The sequence below is a fragment of the Pholis gunnellus genome (assembly GCF_910591455.1).
Source record: "Pholis gunnellus genome assembly, chromosome: 2".
In the NCBI taxonomy this organism is placed as follows: Eukaryota; Metazoa; Chordata; class Actinopteri; order Perciformes; family Pholidae; genus Pholis; species Pholis gunnellus.
This window is the reverse complement of record NC_136536.1, coordinates 8,150,740-8,175,830: the sequence shown is the minus strand read 5'-3', so window position 1 is coordinate 8,175,830 and position 25,091 is coordinate 8,150,740. Positions and strand designations below refer to the sequence as shown.

The 25,091-nt window shown below is 41.2% G+C and overlaps 3 protein-coding genes across 4 annotated transcripts in view; all 3 read left to right on the top strand.

Annotated features, from left to right (window-relative positions):
* ccnt1 (cyclin T1) lies at window positions 1–8,010 on the top strand (the record flags this gene model as incomplete). The annotated part of the gene is made up of 9 exons (XM_079183069.1): window positions 1–173; window positions 826–907; window positions 1,002–1,130; window positions 2,993–3,053; window positions 3,729–3,791; window positions 3,916–3,961; window positions 4,135–4,298; window positions 4,391–4,461; window positions 4,589–8,010. 9 exons carry the CDS (start codon window positions 1–3, stop codon window positions 5,864–5,866), a joined length of 2,067 nt encoding a protein of 688 aa, XP_079039195.1. The 3' UTR covers window positions 5,867–8,010.
* A 198-nt stretch (window positions 8,011–8,208) lies between these two features.
* On the top strand, window positions 8,209–15,970 carry kansl2 (KAT8 regulatory NSL complex subunit 2). 2 transcript variants are annotated; one of them, XM_079180170.1, is made up of 9 exons: window positions 8,209–8,286; window positions 9,523–9,783; window positions 9,904–10,076; window positions 10,247–10,361; window positions 11,395–11,558; window positions 11,671–11,834; window positions 12,464–12,560; window positions 14,029–14,282; window positions 15,630–15,970. In XM_079180170.1, the coding sequence occupies exons 2-9, from the start codon at window positions 9,533–9,535 to the stop codon at window positions 15,852–15,854; spliced, it is 1,443 nt and encodes a 480-aa protein (XP_079036296.1). In that variant the 5' UTR covers window positions 8,209–8,286; window positions 9,523–9,532; the 3' UTR covers window positions 15,855–15,970. The 2 variants fall into 2 exon arrangements, with proteins under 2 accessions (XP_079036296.1, XP_079036297.1); XM_079180171.1 differs by having other exon boundaries at window positions 8,218–8,286; window positions 9,526–9,783.
* A 1,993-nt stretch (window positions 15,971–17,963) lies between these two features.
* The window catches only part of nckap5l (NCK-associated protein 5-like), a 36,408-nt gene continuing 29,280 nt past the window's right edge, over window positions 17,964–25,091 (top strand). The window contains exon 1 of the mRNA XM_079183059.1: window positions 17,964–18,083. The gene's annotated coding sequence lies outside the window, so the exon portion shown is untranslated. The remainder of the gene's footprint in view (window positions 18,084–25,091) is intronic.

The following is a 25,091-nucleotide window of genomic DNA, read 5'->3' as shown; positions in this document are numbered from 1 at the left end:
ATGGCGGCTTCGTCTCGTTCTCTCCCTGCAAGCTGTAATAACAAATGGTACTACACCCGACAACAGATCGACAACAGCCCATCTCGGAGAGCTGGACTTGATCCGGACAAGGAGCTGTCCTACAGACAACAGGCGGCCAACCTGCTGCAGGACATGGGACAGCGGCTCAATGTGTATCTTTTGTCGAGGGACGACTTGCTACCTAGCCAACATTAGCTTGTTAGCTAGCGAAGTTTAGCTTCTCGTGACGCCGGTTGGGCACAGAGCTACGACTTGTGTTTTGTTATTGTGTTTAGTTCGAAGGCTTCTTGGTTGGGTTTTATGTTGCCCGTGTGTTTCACGCGTTGGTTTGTGATTTTACTACGTTAACGTTAGTTTGTTAGCTATATCTAAGAGCGGCGTATTGGACTAAATATACCGGAGCCACGAAGGCCTGTGTGGTCTGCAGGCCTTCAGGACGTTAGCCTTAGCTTTACCTCTTACTGTGGATGTTCGTGAAGAAAATGTGTAGCTATAGTGGAACAACAACCATTAGAAACATTATGTTTTAGTGTGTTTAAGTGTTTTAAATATTTTATCTATTTAGCCAACCCTTTTATTTGTTAAAATAGAGGCTCCCGGCTAACATCCGAAGCTAGCTATGGTTTCTGTTTTTCTCTGATGTGATATTTAGTTTCAGTAAGTCATGAGCTTAATCAAACCTATTTTAGTTATGTTATTTTACTTAAAGAACAATGACCCCTTGACATATACACGATACATTAATGCAGATGTTGCGATCTGTTAGCACTGTTTGCTACTTTGTCCTTAACTTCCATGTATCAGGTCCCAACTCACAATAAACACAGCCATCGTGTACATGCATCGATTCTACATGGTCCAGTCATTCACCAGATTTCACAGAAATGTAAGTATCGATGTCACCAGAAGTCCCACATACAGCTCTCAGTACTCAATGTTCAATCATTCGTGAACTTCTTTTTTTGTTTTCCCCTCAACAGGTCATTTCTCCTGCAGCACTTTTCCTAGCTGCAAAGGTCGAGGAGCAGCCCCGAAAGCTGGAACATGTTATCAAGGTGGCCCATGCATGCCTCAATCCTCAGGATCCTTCACCAGATGTACGCAGTGACGTAAGTGTTGGGCTGTAGTCAAAATTGCCTGCAATTGTGCTCTTGTCTCCCCCTGAGCTTACCTGATGGGGTAGAGGTTTCATCTCTGCAACACTATGGCTTAAAGGGAATGTATTGTTATTCGTCAGTAGAATTTGTGACTATTAATATTGCTTTATTCATTTGACTGATTATTTTGTTTTTTTCTAATTGCAGCTTCAATGCTGATGCTCTTATATGGAATGTATTTTGGCAATAAGTTAACTGCTGAGTTTTCCTCTTTATTCTTGGTTTTCACATTGGATTCAAACTGGGTACAATAACTTGACTTGGTGATTTGTTGTGAGACACTTTAGGTTACTTGAAGCTAGCTACGTGAAACTTGAACTTTTTGGCAAACTACGAGATTGTGGTATTTTAATGTCTTACATCGTTTCTCAAACTTCACATAATCTCATTGACCAGTGGAACAGCGCTATGTGTGAACAAACCAATAGAGTGATCCAGCTAAATAGATGACTATGCTGATCGGATGTGGCTCTTCTTTGGGTTATGTATTGCGAACAATGCAACATAAATTCTAGCTATAGGCATTGTAGGCAGCTGGATTATCACCAGAAAATTCAAGAAATAAGTTTGATCTGGTAGGCCAGAGCACGGACTAATCAGTGTCCTGTGAGGAGCTAATGGCAGCTATGGGTGTAGTTTAGGTGTGTGCGTGACTGAGAGGTGACTGTTCGTTCAAAACAACAATGGCGGCTCCTGAAGAGGTGTAGATACTGCAATAGTATCTGTTACATCAGAACTGGAGAGTATTTCTTCACTGAAAGAACGGTACTGAAGGCTTTTCTCGGTGGAAAAGATGTTTATGCTTCTCCCGACTCGCTTCAGTAAGAGTTTGATTGACAGGTGGTTTAACCAATCACATGCCACGTATTTGTTTTGAAAGTGCCTGCCCTATGCCAATCGGTGTCCAATGACAGCTTATCAGATGGTTCTATGTAACAAACCATCTCGCCATCAGGTGATGGCGGATGAGGAGCTTGTGCCAAAAAAGATGTCAGTTATATAGGAATGGTTTGGTTACGCAGTGTTGGATAATTCCCAAGCCAACGTCATCTGTAAATTACGTCGAGCAGCTGTGGGCTCTTCTAGCGATAACACAACTTATTCAATCACCTTAAAAGAAAGAACCTGAAATAATATGCCGACATCAGCTCATCACACCGAACAAAAACAAAACAGTTGCCATTGGCTGAAGCTTCTGAGCAGTTGAATAAACATGACCAAAGCAGCAGATAACTGAGACGTATTTAGCAAAGGATGTGCTGCATTCAAAGCCGTTCACAGTGTTGGATTTAAAATGCCGCTGAAAACTTCAGATCAGAGGTTTGAGCTGCAAATATGTTTTGTGTTTTGTGTTGTTTACATTTTTACTGAGTATTGTTTTGTGATATTTTGCTTCTTTGTTTTGAGTCCTTGAAAAATGTTATTTTATGATGTTTTATTTTGTCTTCTGTTTACAACTTCAGGTTTTAATCACTGCTTTGAAACCTGTTTAGTATCTTAAGCAGTAACGCAATGGCGTAAATGGAGATTGTGATATTATATTTTTGGGCCGGACCGCCCCACCCCCTACCTCAAGTATTGTTTCTTCTTGATACATGGGTCAAGAAAGCAAAAGACAAAAAAAAGTATCCGAGTGTCTTTTGTAGGTTTTCAGTGACCCAGGTTATGTGATGTTTAGTAGTAAAGCAAATGTACTCACTGTTAAGCTTTTAATCTGTGAGGCTCCGTCAGCTCTACGTCAAAGGTGGGTTTAATGTGTTTGACGACGAATGGAGGCCTCCCAGTGAGTAACGTGCCTGTCTCCTCAACCTCAGGCCTACCTGCAACAAGCCCAAGACCTGGTCATTCTTGAGAGCATAATACTTCAGACCTTGGGTAAGTTGGGAAGGAAATACTGGGTCCCTTGATTTCCCTCCTGGAACACATATAACTATAAAACTAGTGCTAACCTGTTTCACTTTTGTCCACAGAAAGCACAGGAAAGAGACATTAACGCTTAATATTAGCAGCACTCACCCACTGTTGCATTACAGTGTTTCTGCTTTTGTTTCTATTATGTCCATAACTTTTTACATTTTCCCCCCTTTTTTTGTCTACATTTTTTTTTAGCCATTTGTTGTTGAGGATAATGTGAAAAATCTCCTGAACAATGGCTTTTAGTATGTTTTTAATCTGATTTAATCCTTTCCCATGTTTTCAAGCTTGTAGGCAGTCGAAGAAGATAACTGGTTTTAATTAAATACACCAAATTGTTTTTTTGTTTTTTTTGTTAAACAAGACTCAATCAAGGGAATCAAGAAGTGTATCGGCATGCCTTTTAATATTTTTTCACATTCATCTGTTTTCATGTCGTCCAGGTTATTATTGGGAGACTCCAAATTTATATTCCAAGTTAATCTCTGCAACACGTAGTTTGGTATAACAGTATTCATTTTCTGGTTTTCAGGGACTTTAATGATTTAAATCTCTGTGGTGCATATGTTAGTTTGACTTCTGCATTTCATTTATCGAGCTTTGTCTCTTTTTGTCCTTTTTTTTTTTTAATTACAGCTTTTGAAATCACCATTGACCATCCTCATACTCATGTTGTCAAGTGCACTCAGCTTGTCAGAGGTGAGCATCAACTCTTCAATTTTGCGAACTTGTGTTTGTATGTTTCAGCATGATGGGAAGTGTGCATGTTGCGTTGTTAAATCGCAGGTTTTAAGTGTGTTTTTTTGCTCTATTGTTGTTCCAGCGAGTAAGGATCTGGCTCAAACATCATACTTTATGGCAACTAACAGGTATATTCACAGTTCACTGTAAAATATTAGCTTCTTTAGTTTTTTTGATATATGATGTTGCAGCATGTCTTCATATATTGTGTACAATCCTCTAACTCAATATGTCTGCTCTCTCTTCTCTCTCTTCCTGTTTCTGTTTTTTATTGCCTTCTGGGATGTATCCTGCCACGTAGTCTGCACTTGACCACGTTCTGCCTGCAGTATAGTCCGCCGGTTGTGGCCTGTGTGTGCATCCACCTCGCCTGCAAATGGTCCAACTGGGAGATCCCCGTGTCTACAGACGGCAAACACTGGTGGGAGTATGTTGATCCCACGGTTACCCTCGAGCTGCTGGATGGTACGTGTCTGAAAAGGAACTACAAGTCACACATCAGTTACTTAATCTGAAGTTCTTTAACCTCCTCTTCACTTCTCCATAACTCATTTCAGAGCTCACACACGAGTTCCTGCAGATTCTGGAGAAAACACCCAGCCGGTTGAAACGGATTCGCAACTGGAAGGTAGATATTTATTTTCTTCCCATTTCTCCTTTGTGACCCAACGGAGTACAGCCAAGACGTCCTGCATTGTGTGGACATTTATCGTTGAATGACTTTAACTGTGAGGCTCTGTTTTCTCGGCTCCCAGGCTGGAGGTCAGACGCCAAAAGCCAAGCCAAAAGTTCAGGAGGAGGGCGACCAGAGGGATACCATGATGAGCATGATCTCTATGGCCTCATCGGAGAGCACCGTGGCAGGCTTGATGAGCCTCTCAGCTCCACCTTCCGGCTCCTCTTCCTCATCCGTCGGAGACAAGGACGGGGGTGAACCTGGCAGTGCTGCGACTTGGAGTGGAAAGGGTCAGGCTGGAGCTGAGCAGCAGCTGCCCAACAACGAGGTTCACGCTCCAGCTAAGGTGTCGCTGAGTGAGTACCGGGCCAAGAACGCAGACGTCCTGGCTGCCCAGAAGAGGAAGCTGGAGAACATGGAGGCCAGCGTAAAGAGGGACTATGCCAATGCTGCCCAGGCTCTCATTGGTCAGCAGCAGAGGAAGGAGAAGCAGCAGCATCACCAGCAGTCCAGCTCATCCTCGTCCGACGTGTCCAACCCGTCGCCCATTATTCTGAAAATCCCCCTGGAGAAGGAGAGGCATGAGAGGACCTCTCTCAAAATGCGCTTTCCTCTTGCTGGGGGAGGAGGCAGCGGGCACAGTGGCAGCGCCCGAGGTCAGGAACAGGACATCAAAGTTAGAATACGAGTGCCTGACAAGCAACGGGGGAGCTCAGGAGAGGAGGGCAAGAGCAGGGACAAGCACAGGGAACGGTCTAACCACCACCATCATCGCCACCACCTCCACCATTCCTCCTCTACCGGCGCTTCACTCTCCTCCTCACACAAACATTCATCTAGTTCTAGCGGGGCTGTTGGAGGCAGCAAAAAAGTCCCCAGCGACTCGTCTCGAACGAGCTCTTCGTCCTCTTCTGCTTCGCGTAAGAGGACTCACTCCCAAGATCCCACAGCAGCCACTCACTCCACCTCGAAAGTCAGCAAGTCCTCTAGGAATCCCTACCAGCTACCCTCCCTGTCTTCCTCCTCTGGGCAAACTCTGGGGCACGGCTCTGACATTCTCCCCGCCCTGGGTCTCCCCCACCACCAAGGGAGCTTTCCCCACTCCAAAGGCGACAAGACGGACACTAATGGGCACGGTGCAGCGGGGGGAGCCCAGTCGAACGAGTACCAGGACACTTTTGAAATGCTGAACTCACTTCTGAGCGCACAGGGGGTCCAGCCGTCGCAGCCGTCCATGTTTAACTACAGATCCCAATATGGGGAGTGCCGGTACAGTGGTGGCTCCAGAGGGAACAACCAGAGGCCCCCACCCCTCCCTTCAGAACCGCCTCCCCAACTGCCGCCGCTACCCAAATAGGTTCCTGATCGGAAGACGTATTGTGTACATCGTACTTGACATCCCCGACATCCATCTTGTTACATAAAGTATTGTCGTGTTTTTTTTTTTTTTTTAAACTCACCCGACATTTTTTTTATAGGTTTCAGTGTGACAGCAGTGAAATGTACCGGTGAGATAAATGAGTATTCAACTTTTTTTGTTTTTACACTTTTTGGGCAATAATGAGTGGCTTTAAAAGCTTGCAAAATGTGAGGGGGAAAAAAATACAGGAAAGTGTAGATAATATTTTTTTGCTCTTCCGTTGAACTCAAATGAAATGTGATAATGGGACCTGGTATTTTTAGCATCACTGTTTTGGAGGAAGTCGTTGTCTTGAAATTATGAGGAAACTAAAAGATTTCCGTCACATACCTGTTAGGTCTTCTTTCCGATTGTCTTTTTATAATGTTTTTATAGTATGTTATTTATTAATCGAATGCTTTTAAAAAAAACATCGCCCTCTTTTATACCTTTTTTTTAAGGTTCCCCCTCTTCGTTCTTCAGGGCAGAGGGATATTTCTTCATCCAGACTGTACAGGCTAGTGTGAGTGTGCATGTCTCCAAAGCCATCTTTTCAATATTTTTGTCTTTTTTGTCTTTTTTTTTTGTTCAAACAGCCATAGCCTAAAAGAAATGTGAGAGCCCATCCCTGGTGTTTATCTATTTTATTTCTTTCATTATTTGGTAAGCTTGTACAAAGACTGTAAAATGTTTAAAAACAAACATGAAATATTTTTTACATTTTGTTATGAAAAATTGCAAAAAAAAAAGATGTAAATTAAGGAATCTTGTACTTTTTTTTTGTTTTTAGATATTGCGTGTTGCAGTCATTGTTTTAAATGGTTGTAAAATATTCATATTCAGTTGTCTAATTATTACACTAATGGACAAAGTTCATACCAAGGATATACATCTATAGTTTTATCAAAGGGTTCAAACATATCGACACAGTATGGTCACAATGAAGGAATTGCCTACACAAAAAAAAATCCCTCTAGAGAAGAAATGTGAGTTTTTAATTCTGTCGTGTAATTTAACACACCAGTCTTTTTATGATCAAATTGGCAGAATGTGTAGATATACAACACTCTAAATGGTGTGGACAGCAGCACTCTGAAACTGCCAGACCTGCTGGTGCACACCTGCTCTAACTAATTGAATTTATGATGAATTTGTTTTAAACGACAGTGGAAGAGGTGCTACTTGTTGGCAAGAGAATCTGGTATCATCTGTACATTTAATTCATACTAAGCTTTATGTGGTTTTGATTGTATAGTATTACTGCTCTTAACCTGCTTTCTTTTATCAGTTCAAGTAAAAAAAAAACAACACTTTATTACCTTCATTATAGACATACAGGTACATACATGAACAATTACCTCTGTGTTTAACCCGTCGTGAGCGTTTCAGAAGCAGTGGGCTGCTGTAAAGTGGCCAGGGAGCAACTTGGGGTTCAGGGGATCGAACCCGCCCAACCTTAGCCTCCCTCATTTGTTTTAGACAGTTCACAGTAATGCAGTACAACAAATCATCAGCCATACAATTGTAATATATTTTTTGTTCCCATGATTATGTGGAAGATAAGCTGAAAAGATTACAGCTCTTTGCTCAGGCAGCAGAGGTTTAATGGTTGTAACAGGGAAACGGTAAATGCACTGAATATTTATCTCGGTAGGTACGCCTACAATGCAAATGACAGTGTTACATGTACAATGGGTAGGCTATTAGAGTAGATGTCCAATATATTGCCATTTTTTAAAATTGTTTTAATTGATCTGGGCACATTTTCAAATTTAAATATCAACTTTATGTTGTGAGAAAATGTTTTTTAAAAAAAGGACGCTCATTTAAAAATAAAACTAATGTACGACAATAGGACACTCATTTCAAAATAAAACTCATATGTGAGAAATAAATGGAAGACACTCATGCAACCTAACAATGCAAAATCCAATAGCTACAGTAAGTTTCATGTTTTTCATGTCTTGGTGTTTTTAGCGACACTCAGGTCTTGAAATGAAACGTTTTGGTATTTTATTTTATTTTTGTTTTCAGTTAAAACGTTATATGTGAACACTGTTCTTTTTGATAATATGTGGTTGCTTTATTCTCAATTAAAGTCAATAAATATTTTAAGAAAACTTGCTGCATTACATGTTTTAATAAAACTTCACTGGTGCAGTATTGTGGGCGGAGAAGACCTTTTTTTACTGTTATGCCACTTTTGATTGGCAGCTAGATTGACCAATGAAATACCTTGAGCTTTAACCAATCAGAGCTCTGAGTGGGTGGGCTCATATTGAGCTTGCAGTGGCTGTGGCAGTTATTGAGGATTGCTGGGAAACCTATGTGGTGTGCCTCGGAAGCAAGTTGAACCTGCTCGGACCTTTGTGACAAAGGTAAGCAGTTATAAACAATACATGCAGAGATATTCATTTTCTGGCACCGACGCTTCTTGTTGATATCGAGACGGATGGCCGTCTGTCGCCATTGTTCAGCAAAACTCCCTTCCTAGGTGTAAATTGTGGAAAGTAGCGGTTGGCTAATGTTAGCAACTGCTAAACAAAGATGGCCGCGCCATAACTGAAAGCCTGACGCAGTAACTGTTACGTCTTACGTTGGTACGGGTTCAATGGTTTTGATAGTTAATGACTAATTCTTGTTAATAATTTATATTAACTTACAAAGTTATGGTGACTAACGTGAGTCTTCTTAGACATTATTTTAAATAAAGAATAACTTAAATTGGAATTTAAATTCGATAAACTTTGGTTGTTTTCAGTGAATATTGATACGATAACGTGTCAATTCTGTTTGCTTTACTCTGACCCCTGGACACAATTTATGACGAAAGGTTTAACTTTAAATAATCCATATGCAATATATTATTAGGCAATACATTATTTGCAATATGTAGTTGGTCTGACGTCTACTGTTATTATATGACAAGATGAATGTCATAAAATGTGTTGTTTTGTCTGACCAATGGTAGAAAATCTATTTTGGTTGGCTATATTTTTTAGTTTAATACCATAAAGGCCAAAGATTAGGGAAATAAATGGGATATTTTTGGACAGTTTTGCATATGATCAGTGTAGTCAGTGCAACGCAATCTTTTTGTCTGAAAATTACAAAAGATGTCCGATGATAAGGGTTGAATATGGAAAAAATTAAACATCACTATTTTTTTTACCAACTACATCCATCGATATTGCGACAATATTGTAAGGTTGACTATGTCTTTTAAACAAATTATTTTCACAATGAGATTTTTTATAAATACAGTCTGGTAAGTTCACTTTAATGTAGTTCAGCCTTTTAAAACCAGGAAAAGACAACACCTGCGTCATATTACAATATCCAAAATCTATAACAATATCTAGTCTCAAGTCAAAATATCAATATAATATCGATTGGATATCAATATAATATTGATTTGATATCAGTACAATGATATTTTTACCAGCACTACTGGTGATATTTTCAGTTTTTTGTTTTCTCTGACTGACATTACAAAGATATTCAGTTTACAAGACAGAGGAAAACAAAATGGGAAGATCATACATTTGAGAAGCCAGAATGAGTGTTTGCTATTTTTTTCAATTAACTAATTGTTTCAACTCGTAATTTTTTAGCAGGCTTGCAATGAACAGAATACGAATCCATGTTTTGCCTTCGAGTCGAAACCGAGTGACCCAGACGGCTCGTTCCCAGGAGCCCCAGGCATGCTCCTTTACCCAGCGGCCGTGCTCTCAGCCCCGCCTAGACGGCCTGGAGTTCTGCATCAAACACATTTTGGAGGATAAGAACGCCCCGTACAAGCAGTGCAGCTATGTCTCCTCCAAGAACGGCAAGCGCTGCCCCAATGCTGCACCTAAAGTCGAGAGGAAAGATGGGTAAGAAAGTAAAAATTTGATTTGAAACAAGTTACACCTCAGCTTTATTATGAACTGCAAGTCTCTGTATGTTAGACACTTACTGACATTTCTTCTCCAATGACTCTTTCTATTGTTTAGAGTGACGTTCTGTGCAGAGCATGCTCGCAGGAATGCCATGGCCATCCGTGCTCAGATGAGAAAGGCGTCTTCTGGTCCGTCCCCAGAGTCGCTGTTGTCTCAGCTTAGTGGATACAACCGTGCAGATACTCATAGCACTGACGGAGGTCGCTCTGAAGCGAGCCGTATTCTAGGTACAAGGTCTTGTTTAGACTTTGTCAATTGTTGACACAAGTTAATCTCATGTGCGTTGACATTTCCTCTGTATTATGTTAGTGGTGAATTTATGTGCTTAGTTCTTTTGCAGTTTATGTTAACATGCGTAAATATGATTTTAATGTTTAACTTCACCTGCTCTGGACAGATGAGGACAGTCTGAGTGAGGAGGAGCAGGGTCCGTTGGTTCTAGACCAGACGTGGAGAGGAGACCCCGACAGTGAGGCAGACAGCGTTGACAGTGATCACGAGGATCCTCTGAAGTAAGTTTTTAATCTAAACTCATTTTAATTTGAGAAGTGCATCATCTCCTTTGAGGAAGGAACGCGATGTACCAACCCCTGCCTGCCCATGACCCGTCACTGCGTCTCACGTATCAACGATGTTTTCATTATGTGTCTGGAACATATTGTGATCTGTTTACATATTAAAAAAACCTGCGCCCTGTTTCAGAAAGCAGGTTTAATAAACCCTGAACTCTGAGCTGACTAACCCTGAGGTGGCTCATTGAGCCGTCCTCACCATGGCCTCGATCAAGACCAGCAGCTTGCATTAGCTGCTGGTTTCAAAGAGTGCCTACATAAACTCCTTCCTGTGGTCTGTTGATTTTTCCCAGAGTTATAAAGGGACTAATCTTTTCAGTTGGAAGGAACAAAATCCCATCTCAACCTGCCTTCCTTTTTACCTAAAATCATTGACGGTAGTCTCATGAGTCTCATATTTTCAACAAGATTTACATTCTAGATTTTTCTCTGCTAACAACAAGAAAATAGTTTATATTGCAAGTACTCAACTTTGTGTGCTTCTAATTGTCATTTTAGTTGGGGAAAAGTTGTACAAAGCCACTCGGGCAACACAGTGAGGCCTTTTGCTATAGAGCTGGAGCGATGCGTCGAATCATTTTAATTTGATTGGATTTAGATTGTAGTGTAAATCTAACTTTTGGAAGTTTGCTTAGATGTCCAAAACAAAAAAAGTATTGATTATACTCTAACACATTTTTCTTTCTCTTTGTGAGTTTTAATTAGCAGCGACTTTCTAAAATCTCAATTCTCTTGGAAGGCACACCTATTGTATAATTTCCTGTTTGTATAAAACTATGTAGATTTCTTGTATACTAATTACAGATACAGTATAGGGTATGATTATAATTTTGTAGAATGTCTTGATTTAGCCTTAATTAATCCAAGATTGTGTAGTCGGACTGGTTGGAGGTTGTTGGAAGAGTTGAATAAAGGGTGATATGAGCCCTTCTCCGGTAAATATATTTTTCTTTTTTCCTTTTGTAAATCGCAGACATGCAGGGGTGTACACAGCAGAGGAAGTGGCACTCATCACCCGAGAGAAACTCATCCGGCTCCAGTCCCTCTACATCGACCAGTTCAAACGCCTGCAGCACCTGCTGAAAGAGAAAAAGCGCAGATACCTGCACAACCGCAAAGTGGAGCATGAAACTCTAGGTAAATATACGACTAATGGATTACTAACTACATTTTTTTTACCCCCACACCCTTTCATGTTTACAAACTCGCAGCCCAGAGCGTCATCTGTACTTGTTTACCTTGCCGTCAGGGAGCAGTCTGCTGACAGGGCCTGAAGGTCTGTCGATGAAGGAGAGGGAGAACCTGAAGAAGCTCAAAGCGCTGCGCCGATACCGTCGTCGGTACGGCGTGGAAGCCCTGCTGCACCGGCAGCTCAGGGAGAGGAGGCAGGCTGTGACAGAAGGAGCTTCTCAGGTATGACGTCGCAGTAGTAGTGAAACTAGGAAGCCTTCAAACTAATGTTTACGGGTCACTTCACCTGATGGTATCTAGCCTTGAAAATAGTTCCAAGTTTCTCTGTACAGGTTTCAAGATATCATGTCTAAAATTTCCGCGGCCATCCTAGTGTACATGTGTGATGGATGGATGGATGGATGGATGGATGGATGGATGGATGGATGGATGGATAGCTAGCCCTATACTCATTTAGCAAACAGTATCTTTGTAATTTGGTGCAGAGGCCCTTTCTGAAGAGAACAGAGTCCACCAAAAACATCTAGGATGTTCAGCATAAAGGGATGTTTTGATTGATTAAACATGTCCTGCTTTTTAAAATGTCAATAAGAGCTTTTATGTTTTAAATGTAGCAGAACAGTTGTATCCTCAATAATGTAGATTCAGGGAATGGGGGAGATAATACACACTTTTGTGTTTGACATTATGCTTTACATATTTGAGTGTAGCAAACTGGAATTCCACCTAATTTTTATAGGCATTTCTAACAATTCTGTGGCATTCAGGATTTTTTTTTAAAGGGTGATTATAGTTATAAAGGAAATTCTAGATTGTGTTTTGACTTTCTATGACTCTTTACTCCGTTGTAGCCACACTCAAGAACCTTGCACGAGAAGTGCATCTCCTTTGAGGAGGGAACGCGATGTACCAACCCCTGCCTGCCCATGACCCGTCACTGCGTCTCACGTATCCTCAACGATGTTTTCATTATGTGTCTGGAACATGGTGTGATCTGTTTACATATAAAAAAACCTGCGACCTGTTTCAGAAAGCAGGTTTAATAAACCCTGAACTCTGAGCTGACTAACCCTGAGGTGGCTCATTGAGCCGTCCTCACCATGGCCTCGATCAAGACCAGCAGCTTGCATTAGCTGCTGGTTTCAAAGAGTGCCTACATAAACTCCTTCCTGTGGTCTGTTGATTTTTCCCAGAGTTATAAAGGGACTAATCTTTTCAGTTGGAAGTAACAAAATCCCATCCCAACCTGCCTTCCTTTTTACCCCAAATCATTGACGGTAGTCTCATGCGTCTCATATTTTCAACAAGATTTACCTTCTAGATTTTTCTCTGCTAACAGCAAGAAAATAGTTTATATTGCAAGTACTTAACTTTGTGTGCTTCTAATTGTCATTTTAGTTGGGGAAAAAAAGTTGTACAAAGCCACTCGGGCAACACAGTGAAGCCTTTTGCGATAGAGCTGGAGCGATGCGTTGACATAATTGGTGTCATAGATGACTAAAATATATTGGTGGCTGCATTCGGTCAGAGCATGCGTTCCCCTGGAGAACAAGCTTTAACCCCAAAAAGAACATTTCCATGACTCTCTAAAGTCTGCAAATTAGAAAAGGCTTATCACAGCAGTACAACTGCTACGCACAAAGCGAAAGCATCCTGGAGCGCTTTGCCAAGACGGCACCGTGTCCCGTACCTTTCTGTCCCCACCAAAGCACGATATATTAGGATTATCAACATGTGGAGCTGTTTTATGGGATAGTATTAGTTACACCATGCGTCATCTGACGTTGCTATTTGGCCATTCCATATTTTGTGTTTAATTTAACAGCAATGTATGAGTGAGAAACTAAACTGAAGCTTTGTTTATACTCGCGTTTCATGAGTTACAAAACTCTGAACATTTTAGTCTGTGACTGTTTTTACAGTCATTTTATGTTTTAAGTCAAGTATTTAGGTACAATTAGTGATTCAGCAGTTTAGGGACAGGTGTGTGGCGACATGCAGTAATTAAATGAATCAGTGTGTCGCAGCAATCCTTTTGAATTTGAGCGCCAGTGTTTTTCTGACCAGGAATCTGACAAATTAGTTTTTTAAATATTTCTTATACTAATACACTATTAAAAAGAGAAACTTTGTAATAATCACTAAATTACTCATTAAAATACATTGACTAATCTCGAAAAGAATAATCGCTTAAAAAAATAATCGTTAGGTGGCGCTGTATAGAAGATTGTACTCATTGGAATGATTTTAGTACTTGCAATAATACTTATTATACTAACTTGTGAGGTTAAAATGTCCCATTAATCAAAACCACAGGCCAGAATTTAGTTTAACCTTTCTAAGATAGGAGCAGTTCTTTCTTTTGAATGCGTGTGTGGACATCGTGCATCATTGTCCTTGACACCCAGACACTTAGACATCTTCCAGGACGGCAATCAGGTGCTTTTCAAAATGTGCCCGGGCCTGAAAGACGTCCCATGTGAATGCCCCGTGCACATGGGACAGTCCGATGATCCTCGCTGCCCGCTTCACCTCACCCTGCCTCCCCCCATGTACCAGCCCGAGCAGGAGCCTCCCCCACAGGAGCAGATCACCACTGCAACCAGAGACATGTATCTGAGTGCGGCCGAGCTTCAGCCCACAGAGAGCCTCCCCCTAGAGTTCAGTGATGTACGTAGACATGACATACCACTGTCCTCTAATCTGTATGCATTGTATTAAAAATGTGAGTGCCACACTTATTGATAGGAAAGATTGCTGGTGTGTTCGGGTGCTTTCACAACTACTGCAACAGCTTCTGGTGCGTTTTCCTCCGTAGTCCGTGCTGGATAGTGTTGTCCTGTTTTTGTCAAATCTCAAGAAGGCAATACTTAGTTGCTTGCCCGGCTCAGACCTCGACACACTACAGGAGCTGTTTAGCTCAAACTTGCAGAGTACGCCATGAAGTTGAATCAGAACCACGTTCCCACAACAAAAGAACTGAGACATTTGTTTGTGACCGGATTGAGGCCACTTCTAAAAGTGAACAAAGAGGCCAAAAACGAACTAGCGTCTGATTACGTAGCTTTGAAAACACCCTGAAGCCGAAGATGCACCAAGCGGTGGTTAAAGTGTGGCCTGCTGCAGTGCGATGTCTATGGAAAGCTGTGGCTGCTGCTCCAAACTGTGCAAGCTACAACAGTTTGATTCTGCAGTGCAGTGCGGCCAAACTAAAAGTTCTGGATAGTTTGACTTTTGTTGGCAAATTGCAGCCAGAAAATACCCGTAAACCGACTCCTGTGACATGTCGAGCTGTGTTACAAAGGTTTCCTGCCTGAAGCGCGTGAACACGCCTCCCGGCAGCAGAAACAGTGCGGCGAGCCGCACTTCGCTTGGTGTGTTTCCGGCGTAACTGAACAACCCGACCTGGTCCTCTGTGTGATTGTGGAATTGCTTTTTTTTTTTTTTTTTTGGCGAGAATTCAAAATGATTGTAAATTGTTGATATATAGATTGATGGATGGACTTAAGCTCTTGCTTTGTTTGTATAAAGTCGGTGTGAACCAGCCCAGATCCATAAAAACGCAAAAACATATCAGGGAAAAAGTTGCTACACCCTTGAAATACTACTACCGGCACCTTTTTTAGAAGAAGCAAATTACTTTCTAAGTGTAGTGACTGTTTACAACCCGGGACGAGCCACTGAGGGGCTGTTATGGTCAGATTGAGTTGTGATGTCCTGATGATCACAAATCTCTGCAGCTCACAACTTGCTGTTTTATTATTGTACAATGTTTTCTAAAAAAAAAAGCATGACTACAAAATTGGGCATAAAATAATGCTGGATCACAAGCTCAAAAACTGCATGCTTACAAAGCAGCAACACCTGAAGCTGATTGCGTTGATCTAATTATCCCAAACCGAGGACGCTCCGCCTGGTGGTCGGAGGTGTAAACCTAAATAAAAACATCTATACATACAACTTCAAATGGCTCCTACAAGTGTTATGTTAAGCTTTAGATTTCATCCTATTGTACAGGACCTGGATGTGGAAGGGGACGGTATGCAGGGTCCTCCGTCCCCCCTACAGTTTGACACGGCCCTGGCCCTGGAGGACCAGACCATCAGAGCCATTGCAGAGGGCCCGATGGACATCCTGACTGGAGAAGACCCAGACCTGGACGCCTCGGGACAGGAGCTCTCGGAAAGAGACGTGGATGCCATCATGCATGATCAGGTTAACTCTCAGTCGGGGCCATCTTGAGTCTTTCTTTTGAAGGATTGTGTCCATACACTGTTCATTGTATGTAATGTATGGCTCCAATAAAAATATTGGTCACAATCTTTGCCAGGACTTTCATACTAAAAAGATATACACACATATTGGCTTCATATAAACTTTGGAATATACTTTTTAAACAGTCGGCGCTGTGTTTTCTGTCCCTCATCTTGTACATTGGGAGCATGTTAGGCAGGGATCTCCTCATCGGTCAACTCAAACTATTTGTTAATGAAATTTCTCTGCTTGCGTCACTAATGTTTGGAAAATGATCAACCAGCTTTGGCTGTAGTGCATCAAAAAACCTCTAAAAGAGGAGAGTGAAAGAGGGGAATATGGATTGAGATAGTTTGATGTGATTATCTTGTTTGCTCAGAGGTTCAAGGCACTGACTATGAACTGAATATCCCTGGTTCAAGTCTGACCTTTTTTTTTAATGACTTCTCTCTACTGTTGACTAAAAGTATAAATCCTCCACATTCTTTTGTTACATTTATTTACAGGTTTTAAGTTTCTTCATCCCCAAAAAACATGAAAATTACAGTGTTTCCTTCTTTATCAACCAATGCTGATTGACCAAAACATAACATATTAAATAAAACTCCAGGTAAAAAGAACTATTTCATAATAAAACTGTAAAACAGAACCTCTCACTGCAAAATAAGACTAAGATTAAAATACTATTAAGACATTTCTGGTTGTGCTCTTTATCCCCTGGTCTTACTGGGAATTAAAGCGTCGGTTTACTCTTTAACCTCAATTCCCCGTCCTCTGAACCAGCTGTCGAACATCTGGCTGACTGAAATCTAAACAGAAATCTTTATTTGAATTCATAGAATCCTGCTAAACATCTAAATACTGGACAGAGTATGTGGTCCTGTCTGTTGTTGCAGCACATTGATTGGTTTGTAGCCTTTGGTTGTAGCAGCCATCACATTGTGAGGCAGCCTGTCTTGAGCAGCCAGGTTTCCATGCAAATGTATGCAGCTTTCCATCCACTGTTCAGTGAATGTTAAGATGGTTCAGAAGAAGCTTTACAAATCAGCCGGACTCCACTCTCGGTGTGATGTAGGACCGCTGCTTTTAACTGATGACCAAACGATTTCACCACACTCCTCTCAACCATCATCTGAACATGCTTAGAAGCAAGATGTTACAAAAACAAACCAGTGAAGCAAGTAAAGTAAAGAAACAAATCATTTTTGTTGTGTCTCCACATTCTTGTACTCCATCGCAGACACACACACACACACACACACACACACACACACGTAGGAATTTAAACCATGACATCAACACACGTAAGCAGAGCATTCTTTGGCTGGAAATTACACCTTATTTTAGTCACAACAGCAGAGCAGTAAATGTACCACCGTCCTCCCAACTTCCTGTTCTTCCACCTAGGTGGTGTCAGAGGTTGAGGGAGGTGAAAAAGAAGACGCCACTGATGATTCACTCCAAGACATCGAGTCTGCTGCAGTTGATGCTCCTATAGATGAAAAACCACTGCGGCTCCATTTACAGAATATGTAAATAGTCTAATAGTTTACTAGACAATACATTTATTTATTTCACTTATCAGCATGTGGATGTTTTTTTCAATTGCCTTAAATTGTACTCCATCTGTTTTAAATAAAAGTAGGACACTCATATTGCATCCACAAATAAACAAGTTGATACATTTGTTGAACTTAATGATCTCCAGATGGTATTTAAAGTGCATTAAGTTAAAGGTTGTGGTTCAACAAAGGGATTCACGTTGGAGCGCTTGACCCAAAACCCAATGAGCATGAACAAATGTGATAGGGTAGCACACCCAAAATACTAACAATGCACTATTTGATTGGCTTACAACACAATTACACACACGGAGTATACAGATTCAGTTCAGTAATATGAATATATTGAAAGTATGCCAATGCCTTTTTAAAAAAGTATATTGAAGTTATGTTTGGCAGCACGGGGACAGCCTCCCAAAAAAAAAAGAAAAAAAATTGGGGCGGGTAATGCAATTTCATGCAATGACATCACTTTTTCTCAACCCAAAACACTGAACGCCGAGGCAGAGATTAGAAAGCGGCTGCTGCTGCAGTGGAGGACGCTTCACAAATGAGCACAAGATAGACCCGTTTTAAAAACAAAAACTAGTATATTTCTGTATTTTATTAATCCCGGAGAGGCAGCGTCGTCTTCGACAGTTTCCAACCAAATGAGGTGAGTTTTAAAAAAAGCCAGGAAAATGCTGTTTCGTGTCCGCTTGGTCGAGAGAATTGTTGGAATACCGACAGAGGCTCTTGGCATGCTTTTCATTGATTTAACAGTACCGGTGAAGCGACGGTCTGAACGGCTGCAGCCTCAAGCTAAACGTGTGGGTATCTTTCTTTACCGTTGGACGCCCCGGTGTTTTCCAACGGGGTTTTTGTCCGTTTGTGGGAGAAACGCAAGGGCGTAACGACATGAACGTGTCGGAGGGGGACGCATGTCGGTGCGGGGTTTGGTTTTTCTTTTTGGAGGGCCTGTCCCAGACAGAAAAAAAATCATTTTTTCTGAGCCGAAGTAGGTTTTTTTGTTCAGTTGCATGCACATGCTATCTTAAAGCAGCCCCGTCGCAGTTCTGGCCTCGTTTTAAGGGGTGAGACCTTAAAGGGGAACATGGAAAGAGGAACTGACATCCTAACGGTATATCTATTTGTTCTTCTCACAATGACGATGAAGAGAAGCATTTATATGAATGATGGAAATAAAACCCAGTGACAGTGGTACATATTCAACCAGATAATGAATGAATTAAGGTGTGAATATGTCTGCAGCAGGGGGTGTAGTGGAGGATAGCCCACCCTGCTTTATAGAATGTGAAGTTAACACATTGATCAATGTCTGCCTTATCACTAGTCTGCAGGGATGTCAGTCTATTTTTACCAGCTGGTTTAAAGTTCCTCTCCACTCAGAAATGTGCATATATTTGCATCACACGGATGTTTGAGCTTCACTGTGTGTGCAGAGTGATGTTTGTGCACAGTTTGATACTTGCAGGATGTTTTTAAAAGGGGGCAAGTTTAAGCAGGATTTTGTGACATCTCAACTAATGAGATCTAATTATATGCAACTTACAACTTGCATTACACAAAACTGAGAAAAGGACTTTCGGTGAAGTGGAACTCGTCTAGGAAAGGGACAATATTTACGTATTCGTAGATTAAAACAAATGCATTTTTTGTATTTTATGTATCTGCTTTGTTGAATTATTGAATATATATATATATATATATATATATATATCAGTCTGTGTATTATGTTGGTAGCTAAATAGATACCATTACATATTTTGTACACCAGAGATGTTTACATTACAAGATGTTCCACTCAGTATGTATCTTAGTCACAGTTAAAACAAAACAAAACAAATCCAAGGGATCTGTATTAAGATGCTGTTACGAGATTTTTTTAAACTTCCAAATCAATATCAGCCTCAAAACTGTAGTCTTGTTTGGGCTTGATCTGTAAACACCAGACAGTGAGAGGAAAAGGAAGTGAAAACAGTCCTTAGACAGATTTCCATCCAAATCTTTCCAGCGAATTTGGCAAAAGATAATGCAAATGAAGGCATGTTTCCATCCAGTGTACTGTTACATGACACGACGTAATTAGAAGAGCGCCAGTCGAATCTCAAGTGGTGGAAAACGACACATACGTGTGGCCTTTATCTTTATGTTTGTTTCATGTATTGGTTTAAGGGAACGTTATAGTCTCGTCGGTCGACACAGATCGGATGTTAACGTCAGCTGTTATTTTTAGTGGTTTCAAAGGATGTTTAAGTCACATGCTTCATATGTCACAATTAATTTGACTGAGTTTTGGTCGTACTTTCTCCACTCTCACTCAGGTTTTTTTTTTTAATGCACATTAAAATATTTGCATCAAAACAGGTGGATGGAGTTTGGTGTGCGTAGCGCCAAACTAATACATGGATTACAACTAATCCCTATTGTCATTAGAAAACAGGTTGTCACAGTTTCTAAAGACCAAAGGTCACTTCCTCAAATTGCTTGTTTTGTCTGACCAAACTTAACGATCATAGAACACAAAGAAAAGCAGTAAATCCTCACTAACTAAGAAGCTTTAACGTGGGAATGTTTGGCCTTTTTGTTTGAAAAATAATTGATGAATAGTTTAAGCTTTATTGGGGGTGCTCCCCTCAAAGTAATGGACTGGATTGGTGCCCATGTTTGCCAGGACACAAACTTACTTGGAGCAGAATTGGCAGTGAACACGTGTTGCTGGATCATACTTTAACAATGCTGCTATTCAGTAAAGGTGATACCACATTTTCTGAATGGCATTCTAGTCACGAGGAGTGGATTGGTTCTTGTTTGTTTTCACATTGCTAGGGATTTTATCGGCCATAAAAATGTGCCGGCAATCTTAATAAATTGTAAGGCATTTTCTGAGCTTAAACAAGAATTAAGACATCTAAAATGTTGCTGTGTTGCTATTCCAGAGTCCTTTTGAAGGAGAAAAAACATCCACGCTTAATGATCTGTGTCTGTTGGTTTTAGGCCAGATACAAGCTCATGATTGTCTCATCGTCTTCTGAACAAAGACCAAACTTTAGGTCAAAAGAAATGAGAATAGAACGATTGTTTGAACTCTGGCCGGCGTTCAGGCCGTAAAATATTTAAGTTTCACTGAAGATCTCCTATGAAATGCTCGATGAATCTTTGCAAAAATGACGTATCCATCGTGCCTTTTCCAAATTGTATGTTGATGTAATGTTGGAGTTTGTTGTTTTTGGCCATTGCAGACAAATACAGCATATAATGTAAGAAATCCTGGTGGACTTCATGGCACAAAGACACATTAAAACAGTGACCTCATGATTGGAACAAAGTGATGGACTTGTTTCCTGAAAAAAGGAAATGATAGGGTTTGCTTTGCTTGTTTCTTTGTCAAAACCTTCCACCTACATTACCCAAAATGCAACTCAAATGCTGACAGTTTAGTCTGAGGTTTGGGTGTGCTATGCTAGTAGCTGCTTGGTGCGCCCAGGTAGCTCATCTCCTTACTGTCTATCAATCTGTCCTATCATATAAAGGCAAAAAAATGCTAATAGCCGCTAATGTAGCCTTTAGCTTGCTGCAAAGATGAGGAGCGTGCTACAGACGTAGCTCACGTCTTTCTAACTGCACACACACACACAGATTTTTGTTTTCGTATCAAATTCGTATTATTAAACCCCAAACAAACGGTTCCTCAAGTGACATCACTTGAGGCAATTTGAAGCCTCTGTAACCTTAGTAGTTCTCCTCAAGTAAGCAGACATTTAAAATGTGTAAAATCTGTGGAGTTCCCAAAACATATACTAATAATTTATGTCTGTTTTTCCACAAAAAAGTTCAATCAGCAGCTTTTATAAATTCTTCAAATGACATCTACTCTTTCCTCGTCTTTAAAATAATCCAGAATCACATTTCTCATTTGAGTTGAACTGCTGGACACGAGATGTCTCCTACTTCACTGAGAAGTTTCTACGTCACATACACCTGCGTGAGTTGGATATTAGATCACGATTGGCTGTAATCAGCCGTGTAGCTGTATCTAAATCTCAAACGGGGGCACACCCAGCATAATCATATATATAATATAACATAAATAAATGTATTCAGAGCTTTAAGAGCCTACTGCCGGTCAAACAGCCAACTAAATTAATAGTTTGGTCTACTTGGTTGGCTGTAATGTCACAAAATCATCTTGTTCGAACACGTGTTACACTTAGATTTAAGGTGAACCTCCCTCCTCCAGCAGATGAATGTGAAAACAGTCTTCTGGCACCAAACCTAATCCTGCACAGTGAAGGTTAAACATCCAAGTGAAGAAAGAATAAGCAAAACGCCTTTCTGGAGTGGAGGAGGGAGACATTTCAAATCAACCACAAGGACAGAAATACTGCAGCGTGAATTCAAAGTTTACTCTGTTGATTAAGTGGACTTATTGCTTTATTGCTTCTTCTTTTTTTTTGGGAGGCTGGGGAGGACTAAAGAATTAACGTGTCACATTCGAAACAATATGTCATCAAGAACACAAGGACCCACTGGCACTGTGGACGTTCTTTTGTCCCCGAGGAAAGACAAATGTGGTTCCGCTCTCCCGCTCGCTGCATCGCATTTATGGACCGTTTGCTCCGTGTTTGAACTTGATTGAAGTTTTTGCGAGAGGCTCTGTCCCAGTGCAACTTTTGAGATTGCATATCCAAGCTGCGCCGCATTACATCATGAAGAGCCGAGCCAGTGACTTATTCAAGTGTAATGGGCAGTATAAGTGCTTGCTCGCTCTGTTCGCCTCTAGTTGTTCACAGATGTTCTGCACGCCTTTGTGTCCCACATCTTGTTGCAGCCACAGACGGTGTTCAGACTTTATTAGAGAGGGGAAACGTGGCATGGAGTAAGTGTTTAATTTGGCCGTTGGTCCTGTAAACTGGTTTTGGTTATTTAATAGGCGTCGCAGTCCACGAAACATGATACAGTTGAAACGATGTGTCCAGGTCTTGATCATAATTATACAGGTGATTTAAGCAGGTTATCGATGAACGAGCCTGATGACAAACGAGAGGACTCGCAGAGGAAGTGAAATGAGGAAGCACCACAACAAGCAGATTCTTCTTCACCTCTGTTAATTCATGAAGCCAGTCATAGTCATAGTTGATCTACTTTGATAGTTGATTCATCATTTAAGGCATTTTTCAATAAAAAGATTCTCATCTTCTCACTCTTACAGCAATTTAGAGCTGAAACAATTAATTGATTATTCAGTTGGTTGATCAACAGACATCACACATTACTCTGGGAACTTGTTATGACCATTTCATAGACTCTTGTCTTGTATCAAACTAGTAGTGTAAAGTCGAGCAGTCCTTTTTTTGTTGCTATATTTGCTTGAAAATCAATGATCAAAATTGTTCCCTAGGTATTAGACTAGTCGTGCAACCTGAGGCAAAGAAATGTGAGTTTTATGGAGCAAAGGACCTTACAGACTGTCAAGGTCAGTCCGTCTGTGAAATATCACTTTATTAGGTCGTAGTTCAGCAGTTTTACAGGGAGGGAAGAGCAACGGGACAGTCATTTAGTCAGTTTGAAGCCTGGTCGGGGCGTGCAGACGGGTCAGAGCCTCCTGCAGTCGGCCTATCTCTTCAGTATCACCATCTCCCCCCCCCCATCTGTATAAACGACCATGCTTTGAAGATAGGCCAGGCTGGGGCTGAGACCTTATCAGCTATGAGTTTAATCACTCCGCTGTCTGATGCTTGTAGGTACTGTAGTTACCATGGTTATACACCAAAGGCACTTCTGGAGTCTGCATTAGCATCGCAAAATATTCATTAATTACCCCGCTGAGTCGGCGCGATACAGCAGAGCTCACAGCAGGAGAGAGGACTGACGGAGGGCTCAGCTTCAGCATCAGCACTGTTTACACAATGCAGATGTTCACATCAAAGGGATATTATCTCCTCCTGCATTGTCTCCTCCGAGGCGAGCCACCTCCGCACGAGTCTTATCGTGATTATTTGCAATGCAGAATATCGGCAGAAGAAGTCGGAACAACTCAAAAGCGCAGGACTTGTCTTCTCCATCTTCACATTAACTGAAAAATGCTTAAGGAATGCTCATAATATACGAGAGAGAGAGAGCAAAGAGCTCACACTTATTCAAAGCCCACCCTACAGAGGAATCTGTGGTCATACAAACATTGAAGTTGGCAAAACACTGCTTTAGCTGCTGCAGCTGCAACAAACATTCAATTCATCAGTCTGGCCAAAGAAAATATGGCTCGGAATTTAGCTTTAATCAAGTCAAGCAAACCGGGTCCCCGCCACGTCCTGTTTGGACTGAAAAAGGATTAAGAAGCCATCATTTTATTCAGTCTTTTATGACCGCACAACCTATTATATTCCACGCTGAGATTTATGACCCGTGATAACTTGGATTAACACTGTGCAGATAAAGAATAACAGCGGCAGTGGGAGGTATTTTGTTTATAGGCAGGCTGCCTTGTATATCAACAGTGTTCCTTTGTGTACCCCTGCAGTTTATTTTCATTTGTCTTAAAATAAATTGGTTATGGAGGAGCTTTATGCAGCCCCTCCCCCCCCCCACCCCTTCAATCCCTAAACCCTCTCCCACAAGGTGCTTCAGTGAACTGCTGCTGCTTCAGTGTTTTTAAATCCTCGCGAGCTTCCTGTTTCACAGCGCCAACCTATACGCCTTGAGAAACATCGGCGACCCTCCCATGTAGGTCGTGTTTGCCGGTGTGATGGCGAGTAGATTGTTTGGAGGCCTGAATAAGGATCTCCATATATAAACCCCCCATATTATCTTGGATTCTGTACCATAAATAGGTCTTCCCCTTGGCCAGACCTTGGGAAAAGGATGTGGATGATGAGTGTGCCGACTCCTTGACTTTGAGCCGCTGCGGCTGGTGGCCAGATGTGGAGACACTGCCCATCGCCCAGCCGCTCACGCTCCTCATAGACCTTCTTTTTATCTGGTCTGTCATAAAGTTCAACCTGGTCCGGCTGTCTAGCTCACCTGGCTTCAGGGATTTGTGATTTTGGATAGTTGGGTTTATTAATCCTGCTCATGAATGGAGTAGTCGGTGGTGGAACGTAACTATTTACATTAAATCAAGAACAGGACTTAAGTACAGTTTTGTACTGTGATGTATTTTTGTGCTACATCACACTTCTACTTCAATACAATTCAGAGGCAAATATTATGCTTTTTACTCTGTTTTAAACAGACAGTGGAAACCTGGTGCTGTATGTTTCTGCAGCTCTTTAATGTTTTCACCCCAGTGAGCTATATGTAACGCTGCATAGAAGTCTCTGGTTCAAACCACGGTGTTGGAGTCACGGTTCTGAGAGAGTTAAATATAGCAGAAACAAGAACAAATGCTTAAAGGATACGTTTTCTTTTCCTTTATTTTGAGCAGACAGTAGTAAAGAGTCAAAGACAGACACAATCCTCATGCTTGGATCTGAAGTAGCATTTAGTCGACTGGCAACTTTGGTAAACTATTTTCATAAAAGTAAGGAGCATTTCAAACACTTATTAATAACACTGTATCACGCTGTACAGAAATGGCGCAAACACGACATGTCACAATAGGCTTTAAAACCGAACAACACCTCTAATGCTATAAAGTTCAATATGCAAAATACGTAGTATAATA

Coding starts and splice junctions, on each gene's coding strand:
- kansl2 (XM_079180170.1), top strand. CDS start 9,533: ATGAACAGAATACGAATCCATGTTTTGCCTTCGAGTCGAAACCGAGTG. Junction 10,077..10,246: donor TGAAGCGAGCCGTATTCTAG/GTACAAGGTCTT, acceptor TGCTCTGGACAG/ATGAGGACAGTCTGAGTGAG. Junction 14,283..15,629: donor TCCCCCTAGAGTTCAGTGAT/GTACGTAGACAT, acceptor CCTATTGTACAG/GACCTGGATGTGGAAGGGGA.